General features: G+C 41.1%; 1 protein-coding gene across 1 annotated transcript; it reads right to left on the reverse strand.

The window, feature by feature from the left end:
• Positions 1–207: 207 nt before the first annotated feature.
• On the reverse strand, positions 208–1,165 carry LOC115641153 (olfactory receptor 14A16-like). The gene has a single exon (XM_030544240.1). It carries the CDS (start codon positions 1,162–1,164, stop codon positions 208–210), a length of 957 nt encoding a protein of 318 aa, XP_030400100.1. The 5' UTR covers position 1,165.
• Positions 1,166–11,530: the final 10,365 nt, after the last annotated feature.

The raw sequence follows: 11,530 nt of genomic DNA on the forward strand, positions 1-11,530 counted from the left end.
AGTACATAGATAGATCAACAGATAAATTTTGATCTGATTTACATTGATGTAAACCTCTCGTAACTAATTTTTCGTTATTTGTTTGTCTGGATTTTTATTAGTGTAAATACCCATATCTGCATTAACAGATTGCACAGTTTGTTCTCATGAAGCCGATAGTGTCATCAGCTGATTATATTTATAAAAAAACACAGAATGTAACTGTGATCAGTGGAGAAATACAGACATTTTATTCTTGCTGAATAGCCTCCAACATATCAGTTTACTCAGTGCACCTTTCATTTCCTTGTTTCTCATGCTGTAGATGATCGGATTCATCATTGGGGGCATTATGGAATAGAGAACAGCCACCAAGAGATTCTGATCTGAGGTTGAGTTGGAGGTGGGTTTCAGAAAGGAAAAGAGGCCAGTGAAAAGGAATAAGGAGACCACAATGAGATGAGGGAAGCAGGTGGAGAAGGCTTTATGCCTGCCCTGCTCAGAGGGGATTCTCAGCACTGTTTTGAAGATCTGAACATATGACACAGTTATAAAAGCAAAGCAGATTAAACCTAAAAGAACACGAAGAGAAATAAGAACAACTTCACTGATGTTTGAGTCAGAGCAGGCCAGGCGGAGGAGCTGGGGGATTTCACAAAAGAACTGATCCACCATATTGCCTCCACAGAAGGATATCACAAATGTGTTCCCAGTGTGCAGTGCAGAATAGAGAATACCACTGATCCAGGCACTGGCTGCCATTTGGACACAAGCTCTCCTATTCATCACCATCTCATAGTGCAGTGGTTGGCAGATGGCAATGTATCGGTCGTACCCCATGATGGTCAGTAACGCAAAATTTGCTGAAGCAAAGAATATGTAAAAACAGACTTGGGCAACGCATCCAGAATAAGAAATCAATCTGGTGTTCATGAGGGAATTTGCCATGGATTTGGGGATGGTGACAGAGATGGAGCCAAAGTCTAGGACGGACAGATTAATCAAGAAGAAGTACATGGGGTTGTGAAGGTGGCGGTTGAGGGCTGTGGCTGTGATGATGAGAAGGTTCCCCAGCAGGGATATCAGGTAAAGCACTAGAAATACTATAAAATGTAAAATCTGCAGTTCTCTAATGTCAGAGAATCCCAGGAGAAGGAATCCAGTCATGGTGGTTTGGTTGGACATTTTCTTCCTCAGTACACTGTGTGATGGCTGCGCAGGGAATGAGAAGGACAATGGTCAGGATCAGAGTGACAGAGAGAATGGCCTGCTTCTCCTTTTCCTAATATCTCATTATATGAATGTCAAAGGTGCACGGAACTCATCACTTAGAATGACTATGTGTTGTTAAGTATCAGAGGGTAGCCGTGTTAGTCTGGATCTGTAAAAGCAGCAAAGAATCCTGTGGCACCTTATAGACTAACAGACGTTTTGGAGCATGAGCTTTCGTGGGTGAATACCCACTTCCTCAGATGCATGTAATGGAAATATCCAGGGGCAGGTTCCGTATATGTGTGCTAGCAAGCAAGCTAGAGATAACGAGGTCAGTTCAATCAGGGAGGATGAGGCCCTGTTCTAGCAGTTGAGGTGTGAAAACCAAGAGAGGAGAAACTGGTTCTGTAATTGGCAAGCCATTCACAGTCTTGTGAATCCTGATTGAACAAAGACTGTGAATGGCTTGCCAATTACAGAACCAGTTTCTCCTCTCTTGGTTTTCACACCTCAACTGCTAGAACAGGGCCTCATCCTCCCTGATTGAACTGACCTCGTTATCTCTAGCTTGCTTGCTAGCACACATATACGGAACCTGCCCCTGGATATTTCCATTACATGCATCTGAGGAAGTGGGTATTCACCCACGAAAGCTCATGCTCCAAAACGTCTGTTAGTCTATAAGGTGCCACAGGATTCTTTGCTGCTTTTATGTGTTGTTAGTGCTCCTTACCTCTCACAATCAATCAGTCACATTATTACACAAGTGTAATCTCCTTTAAACTCAACAGAGCTTCATCACTTTACCAGATCTGAGGATTTGGCCCAGGTGTACCTTGATAAGCTGCACTATGAAGGATGGAACAAAGCACACTCCAAATCCAACAATTCTTGCAAGGAAAGTCCCTCCACTGCGACCATCACCAAGCTCACAATTTAGGCATGAAACTAATAGACTAAAATGCCAACACAGCCTGATTCCCACTTTGTAGGGCAATATGACATAGACTCCTCCAGCATCGCAAGTAGTAGCTCATTTGTGATGTTTCTACCCAAAGCTCTGTGCCTAGATAGCCTGCTGCCTGCTTCCAAATTAATTTATGGCAACAACCCTCACCTGCACTTCTGCCTGTGTGTAACCATCGGCTAGCAGCATCCTTCCATCATTCCTATGTTTTATCATTTACTCTGTGTTGTGCAGTGCAGGGACACTTGGACTCTATTCTTGTCTCTGCCAGTGACCTGATGTGTGCCCTTAACCCATTTTCTCCCTCTTTCTGCCTCTGTTTCCCCTCCCTCCTTTTCTCTGCCATCTCTACTAGGACTGTAAGGGCTTTCGGAGAGGGGCAGTGGTGCAGATTGTTAAAGGTATTGAGGCATTCAGTGGAATTTTCAAAAGCATCTAGGCCCCCAAAACCCCTTGAAATCAATGAGTTGTAAGCTCCTAGATGATTCTGAAAGTTCCACTATGCACCTAAATACCTTTGAAAACATGGCCCTGTGCCTTACGCTGTGTAAGTTCTGCAAACCCATTTACATCCTTTATATTCAGCTGGCAGCAGTGTGGAGCTAAACCATGAGATCAGGGTTCTACTCCCAGTGAGCTCCTGTATGTCCTTGAATGGTGGCAGGATAGACAGGTTTTGCCTGCCTGGTTCAACTCTAAACTGGGGTTTTAAGAGACTCGTCTGTATGAAACATTCTTTGCGCTGCCAGCTTTACTAGTTATTTAATTGTTACCTCTATGCAAAGATCCCTTTGAAAGAGAAATCACACAGCTGCAATAGAATAAATGGGTTTGAAAATAAGCTCTTATCAGGCAATATTAATGTTCTGACATTTACGTAAAATTTAAGGCTGGTGCAAATTTTCAGCTGTGTTATTTCTAATGGAGATTGGTTTTTCATCTAAACAACACCACCATCAACAAAATCCTAGAATCTGTCTGCTTTCCTCTAACATTTTGGGATTCTTTTGTAAAGAAACTGAAAACTCAAACTTTTTTGATTTTGTGATAAAAAAAATCCAGTTTTCAGGAGAAATTTTTCATTTGCCAAAAACTGAGAGGAGGGGGGAGAATGATTTGGGGTTTTCTATGAAAAATCAAAATTTTCCCAAAGGGGGGAAAAATTCCAATCAGCAGCAGGTATTTGATTAAATTGAGAGTAAAAGTCTTAAAGAGTTCATAATGTAAGTCTTATTTAGCATCTTAATTTCCCCCTGTATGTTGATCTCCCAACATATTTCATTGAAATAGCAAACTTACTGTGCTGATATCTGTGGATTTTTTCCTAACATACGACACATTCAGTCATCCAGCACGAGGATTCTTTGGTCAATATCTATCTATATACCACAATCTAGAAGCTAAAGGCACAGGTATCTGAGAATCCTTTCCCCACCTCCTCATTCTGAGACTGAACTGGACTCAAACCTATTGCTCTCTGTAGATGAGCTGTGTGTAGCTGGCTTTGAGCATCACTGGCATTAAAGGACTGATGCTGCGGGAAGGTGATTTATTCACATCTATTTCCTAAGGGCTAGTGGGACTCACTCCCTGGAGCCCTGCACAGCTCAGCAGCAGAGGCCCAAAGGCAAGAGCATAGATGAGTTGGTGATAAAGCCAAAAGAGCCATTCTGTCCCTCAAGTCTGACCCCCACATAGCACAGACCTATGATCTCCCCTGGTATTCCCTGGTTCCAGCCCAGCTTCTGTGTTATCTGTGGGCTAGGTTTTCAAAGGTGAAGTCAGGCACTACTGGAATTGATCAATGCTTCTATATGAGCTAGGTGGCCAAGTCCCATGGTCATTCAATAGGAGTGAGGAGTTTAACCTGCTTATATGCTATTGTCAATCCCAATAGGCAGCTATCTCCTCCTTCAGGTGTCTTTGTAATCCTGCTCCTGTATCTATCTTGTTCATGTCCAAGGCCCAGGCATCTCTTGAATTTCACATTATGAAGGCTGGGATTCGCAAAAGAGCCTATGGGAGTAAGGCATATATATCTTGAGAATCCCAGCCTGAAATGGTAACTAGTACAGCCAGGGATCTAGAGAGAGGTCACAAGATGCCAAGAATTCTTGTAATCTGAGCCCAGCTATGCAACTATGTTACTTCAACTCTCTGTGCCTCACTTTACCAAAATCTGGGGCATAATAATTGAGATGAGAAAATACTTTTATTTAGAAATGATCCATGATTCAGTTTTGTTGGAGCTTTTTTTATATCCTTGGGGCAGCCAGTTTAGGAAGAAATCACTTGAGGCCAGAGAGCAGACAGCTAATAAAGCTACCATTTATTTACAGAGCTCACCTGACCAGCTGACCTGAAGCTGGCTGGGCTATCCCCTAAAAATCTAACTCAGTTGCCATAGGAACAAAAACCATGACAACCAAATACAGAACACTTTCATGAATTTTCATAGATCTGGGTGCAATATTTGTCTTCTTTTCTTCAGCAGCATTTGCTTGTGTTCCACAGGAATATAGGAACCAGTCTGTGTTTAGTCAGCAGAGGAAAAAACCCTGCTGTGATGGAAACACTTGCCAGATTGTTTTCAGAGGAAGACAGCAATGGGAATGGATTCAGGGAATGGATCTTTATCTCAGAGCTGTTTTGATACATTCAGGGAACATTCCAGCTGCAAGACAGAGATCCCCAAAGTTATCTTGGGTGTCCCTGAGAGACTTATGGAAAACTAGCAGATTACCACATCTCTGCTGTCACTCTGGACTGACGAACTTGGACTGTCCAAACCTGTTAATGTCTTTTACCTGCTTTAACCTCTCAATAACTTTCATTTCTTTTCTTAGCTAATAAACCTTTAGTTAGTTTACTAGAGAAATTGGCTGCCAGCATTGCCTTTGATGTGAGATCTAGAGTATCCACTGACCTGGGATAAGTTACTGACCCTTTGGGGTTGGGAGGAACCTAATATAATGTGATTTTTTTGTTTTAAGAAGCTTTTATCCCAAAGTCCAGTTTATCTCGGTGGTAAGATTGGCTGGAGAGCCTAGGGGACTGTCTGTGACTCCATGGTAATACTAACATAGCGAGCCAGGAGTTCACATGTATTACTGGCTTGGTGACATCTAATTATAGAATATATCATCAGTTTGGGGTGTAAGCCCTGTGTTCTGACAGTCTGACCTGAGATTGGCACTTACGGTTGTGAGTCATTCCAGACAGAGTGACAGCAGTGACTGAGGAATAATGGTCCAGTGGTTTGGATGCTAATCTGGAACCTGAGAGACCCAGCTCAGCTACCTGTTTTGCCATGGATTTCCTGTGTGATCTTGGGCACATCATTCTGTCTGGACAACAATTCCCATCTATAACATGGATATAATAGTACTGCCCTGCCTTATAGGGTTGGGGTGAGGAAAAATATATTAAAGAGTTAATGGCTAAAACAGAGGTGCCTGAAAATTTTTTTCCACGTGAAAATTTTGGGTTTTTTATCAAAGAAAACCCTCAACATGTTTCAACACTGAACTTTTTTGTCTGACAACTGTCAAAAACCATTAAATTAAATTAACAAATACAATTTTCAGCCAAAAATATTTGCTTTTCCAGTTTTCATTTCTTTAAATAAAAAACAGAAAATGTTCATGGAAACTGAAGACTTCCTGTGAAAATTTTGTTTGGTGAACCCTGCAATTTTTCCATTGGAAAACATTGTGCTAGAATGTTTTTAAGCACTCCTGGCTCAGATACAGCAGTCATGGCAGCCATATAGATACTTTAGACAGACAGAGCAGTGAATAATAGAGCTTTTTTTCCTGATTATCTATAGAGTTGAGTTATGACAGTTCCTTCTATAAGAGGCTATCATGAGGCTGACGTCATTATCAGATTAAATTCATCTATGGTCATGTCATAAACAGATAAGTAAGAGTTAATAGAACAGAAGTACTTCATATCTCTTTTGCCTGTAAAGGGTTAACAAAATCAGTGAGCCTGGCTGTCACCTGACCAAAGGACCAATCAGGGGACAGGATACTTTCAAATCTTGAGGGAGGGAAGTTTTTGTGTGTGCTGTTAGTTTTTGGTTGTTGTTCACTCTGGGGGCTCAGAGGGACCAGACGTGCAACCAGGTTTCTCTCCAATCTCCCTGATACAGGCTCTTATGTGCTCAGAATTGTAAGTAATAGGTAGATAAGGCGAGTTAGGCGTATGTTTGTTTTCTTTATTTGCAAATGTGTATTTGGCTGGAAGGAGTTCAAATTTGTATTTTGCTGAAAGGATTTTACTTTGTACTTGTATACTTAGGCTGGGAGGGTATTCCCAGTGTCTATAGCTGAAAGACCCTGTAACATATTCCATCTTAAATTTACAAAGATAATTTTTACTGTTTTTCTTCTTTAATTAAAAGCTTTTCTTGTTTAAGAACCTGATTATTTTTTTTTATTCTGGTGAGATCCCAGGGGATGGGATCTGGATTCACCAGGGAACTGGTGGGGAGAAAGGAGGGAAGGGGGAGAGAAAGGTTAATTTTCTCTCTGTGTTAGGATTACTTTCTCTCTCAGGGAGAGTCTGGGAGGGGGAGAGAGAAGAAGTGGGGGAAGGTGGATTTTCCTCTCTGTTTAAGATTCAAGGAGTTTGAATCACAGTGTTCTTTTAGGGTAACCCAGGGAGGGGAAGCCTGGGAGAGGCAACGGTGAGGGAAAGGGTTTACTTTCCTTGTGTTAAGATCCAGAGGGACTGGGTCTTGAGGGTCCCCGGGCAAGGTTTTGGGGGGATCAAAGTGTACCAGGCACTGGAATTCCTGGTTGGTGGCAGCGCTACAAGTACTAAGCTGGTTATTGAGCTTAGAGGAATTCATGCTGGTACCCCATCTTTTGGATGATAAGGTTCAGAGTGGGGAATTGTACCATGACAGGGCAACATTTAATTTGGTGCCTGAATGGGAACTGAGTTCTCCTGTGCTGGCTTCTGGGCATAAGGATCAAGTTACATGCAGCACTGGATGAGTTGATTTTTCACCTGCTGTGAAACACCAAGTATTGGCTATTGCACAGAGCCACCAAGTATGTCAGTGTCAAAACCAATAACCAAATCCCATGAGAGCTAGGTTGCATAATACCTTGAAGGACCTGGTCCTGGAACATGTTCTGAATTCCTATCTACTGCACAAACTTGCTTAGACTCCTTTAAAAATCAAAACCCAAATATGTAATTTTTTGCACAATTCTGGAGTCCTTTCAGGATGCAGAATAAAAGCGACATTTGAAAATCATTACAAATTTTGTTTTAAAATTAACAAGACAGCAAATACAAATGTTGAATGACCCCTAAAATGAGCTGGACTTGGCATGTGAAGAAATGATGCATTGTAGGCATTACCTTTGAATGAACTAAAATCTCACCATTTTAGGAGCTGCAGGAAGACTGCAGCTTTGATTTGTTTTTAACAGACTCAGCGGTAAGTCATTATTAATATTCACTTCCAAACATATACATGCACAAAATAATATTTGTCCATAAATACATATCTATGTACACTTAGAAACATGCACAATAATCCACAGTCACAACACACATGTAGTCACACAATATTTACATTAATAAACACATAATATTGTGTATTCACAAACACAACAATAATGCACACTTGCACTTCAGAAGGAGCACTGACAACACACAGAAAAGTTTCATAATATTTTTCAATAATAAGCACATGATATTGCGCATTTATATCATGTATGTTCTCAAGAACACAAACAGGAATAGAAATCTCACATGCACGTTGATTTCAGCTCAAGCATACACTCATAATAATGTACACTGACAACAGTACATGTGAGCAGTGTACTTGACTAGCAAACACACACTGAAAGCAAACTCTCAGTACATTGCATTCATAATGTAATCTCACAAAAAGAAACACATAAGCCAGATCTACACTAGAAACTTTCACCATCATAGCAATGTCAGCTGGAAGTGTGATTTTTTTTGCATCATTTCTATATCGATAAAATCTCTAGTGTAAATATGGTTAAACCAGCTTAAAAATGTTTCTACGATGTCGCTTGTTTCTCTCAGAGAACTAGTGTAAACAATACCAGCAAAACTACTAGTACATTTGTCATAAACAGATAGCTAAGGGTTAACGACTCTTTCACCTGGAAAGAAGTAATCTGAACCACCTGACCAGAGGACCAATCAGGAAACAAGACTTTTTCAAATCTGGGTGGAGGGAACTTTGTGTGTGAGTCCTTTGTTCTTGGGTCTTCTGTCTGCTCTCTCAGCTATGAAAGGATTTCTATTTCCTGCTTTCTAATCCTCTGTTTCCCAGTTGTAAGTACAATATAGTAAGACAGTAAGGTTTCTATTGTTTTTCTTTTTGTATTTACATGTCTGTAGTTGCTGGAGTGCTTTGAATTGTATTCTTTTTAAATAAGGCTGTTTATTCAATATTCTTTTAAGCAATTGACCCTGTATGTGTCACCTTAATACAGAGAGACCATTTTTATGTACTTTTCTTTCTTTTTATATAAAGCTTTCTTTTTAAGACCTGTTGGAGTTTCTCTGTAGTGGGGAACTCCAGGGAATTGAGTCTGTACTCACCAGGGAATTGGTGGGAGGAAGAAGTCAGGGGGAAATCTGTGTGTGTTAGATTTACTAGCCTGACTTTGCATTCCCTCTGGGTGAGGGGGGAAGAGAGATTAACTCTCGGTACTTCTGTTTTCCAAGGCTGGAAACGGGAAGGGTGGAGTCCCTCTGTTTAGATTCACGGAGTTTGCTTCTGTGTATCTCTCCAGGAACACCTGGAGGGGGGAAGGGAAAAGGAGGTGAGGAGAAGGAAAGCCCAAGAGAGGAAAAGCTGAATGAAAACCATTTTAAAGACTTTAATTTAAGTGGAAAGCAAAAGTTGAATGAAACAACATTTCTCTACATGTTTTTTCTTACATTTTGTTTTGATTGAACAAAAAAATCACCCAGCTTTAGTTGTAACTGCACAAGCTTCTGTATGCTCCTTATGCCTAGCTTGAATGGCCCACTGGCCTGAGTTCAGTCTCATAGGGGGCACCTGCTAAATATGGCTTGCTTACCTTAACCCTCAACTTCTTCCCCAGCCTCTGTCCCAGTGCCTAGATACCTGGCTGAAACTGTTATTTTTGCTGGATGGCATGAGCATGTTCCTTCTTCTGACCTACAACTGAGTCACTCCTTGGGCAAAGAAGAAAAATAGTGTATTTCTGTTCTGCAGATTAATCACAAGCTATTTCTATATTATTTTAGCTGAGGGTGTGCTTGGCCTGCCTTCTATGGCTCAGTCATGTGCAGGTAGGTGAAATAGTGGGTGAAAAACTGATTGAAGGACAGTAATCGGAATGGTGATCAATGATACACTTTCAGTCTGGGGAAATGTGTCCAGCAGGTCTCACATGGGTCCAGAACTATTCAATATTTTCATAAATCAATTGGATAATGGAGCTGAAAGTTCACTTATGCAATTTGCAGATGACACCAGGCTGGGAGGGGTTGAAAGCACTTTGGAGGACAGGATTAGAATTTGAAATGCCCTTGATAAATTGGAGGTTTGGTCTAAAATCAGCAGATGAAATTCAATAAAAACAAGTGCAAAGTACTACACTTAGGAATGAAAAATCAAATGCATAACTACAAAATGGGGAATAACCAGCTAGGCAATAGTACTGCTGGAAAGGATCTGGGGATTATAGTGAATCACAAAGTGAATGTATCAACAATATGATGCAGCTACAAAAGAGACTAATATCATACTAAGTTGCTATGACATATGTTGCAACCTTGTGGAGTGTCTCTGGGGATACATATTGTATTAAGCTTATGAATGGTTTATGTATCACTCTGGGCCAGGGACTGTATGCAACTTGGGGCAGTGGAGGAGAGTGAGAGGGAATGATATCACAGCGCCTCCAGGAACTAAAAGCAGTGGATGATGATTTAAGGTGAATCACTCAGGTTGTAAAGACCTCCAGAGAGGTACCATGCCTGGGGACGTTTGCATAAACCGGTTAAAACTAGGTTTTCCAGAGACCAATGGACTGAGAAAGGATGTTTGGTATAAAACGACTGCATTTAAACTGACTCAGGGTCTTCTTTTGATTCAGCAAGCAGACAAGTCCTTCTTACCAAAGATACAACCCTTCCAGAAGGGCTGAAAGGACTTTAGCTTACTAGGGCCCCCATCAAATGGAGTAGTGACGTCTGATAAGCTTTTAGGGTGTGTTATAAACATACAGTTAAGGGTTAATTCCTCTTTAGCCTGTAAAGGGTTAAGAAGCTCACATAACCTAGCTGACACCTGACCAACAGGATCAATAAGGATACAAGATACTTTCAAATCTGGGAGGGAGGAAAGTCTTTGTCTGTCTGTTGTTGTGTGTACTATTGCCGGAGAAGATCAAGGAGGCAAGCCATCTAACTTCAATAAAATTCAAAAGTTTTGGATTTTTTTTAAGCAGAATTTTTTTTATTGTTTCTTTAAACAATCAAACACGGCAAGCAGCAAATATTTGGCCACACACTTCTGAAACCCCAACTCATGTTCAGGTTTTGGCAGACTTATTTCAGCTTTTCAATTAAAAAAACTACAACAAATTTTGAAGGAAAGCAGACACTGTTCGTGATTTTTTCTGCTTTTTAAAAACCCCTAGTTTTCAATCCAAAAGAAGTTTTGATGGAAAATATTTGTCCAACCTTTTTAATGAGCTTTAGTGCCTTTCAGCACCAGCTGATGCTGAGAACCAGTGATACCTTGTAAAGGTGACTTGAAAAGAAATTTTCTCAAAACTGGGTTTGTGCTGAGATGCAGAAGGTTTTTAAATGTTTATTTTTCCCAGGGCCACCCGGGGGGGAGGAGGGGGCAAGTGGGGCAATTTTCGCCAGGACCCACAGGAACCTCCAGGAGAATATGGTATTCTATAGTATTGCAACTTTTTTTTATGGAAGGAGCCTCCAAAATTGCTTTGCCCCAGGCCCCCTGAATCCTCTGGGTGGCCCTGGGGGAAGGGACCAGTGTGCACCCAGAAGAGAAAGTCTATTTAAACCCTTGGGAGACCCCCTCTATGTTGTCCTCAGCTGGCTAAAGAGAGAGCGCCTCCCCTCCTCTCCCCCAGGATACTGAAAGAAACTGGAAAAAAGGACAGAGACTGCAAGGGGTGTGAGTGATTGCTGGACCCAGGCTAAAAGGAGATTAGTCTGTAAATGGGAACATTCTGGAACTGGTGAGATTATCTGTATTCAGTTTGATTAGACATAGATTTGCGCATTTTATTTTATTTTGCTTGGTGACTTATTTTGTTCTGTCTGTTACTACTTGGAACCACTTAAACCCTATTGTCTGTATTT

The sequence above is a fragment of the Gopherus evgoodei genome, unplaced genomic scaffold (assembly GCF_007399415.2).
Source record: "Gopherus evgoodei ecotype Sinaloan lineage unplaced genomic scaffold, rGopEvg1_v1.p scaffold_33_arrow_ctg1, whole genome shotgun sequence".
In the NCBI taxonomy this organism is placed as follows: Eukaryota; Metazoa; Chordata; order Testudines; family Testudinidae; genus Gopherus; species Gopherus evgoodei.

Excerpts from the sequence above, each read along its gene's own strand:
- LOC115641153 (XM_030544240.1), bottom strand. The coding sequence starts at position 1,164 with ATGTCCAACCAAACCACCATGACTGGATTCCTTCTCCTGGGATTCTCT.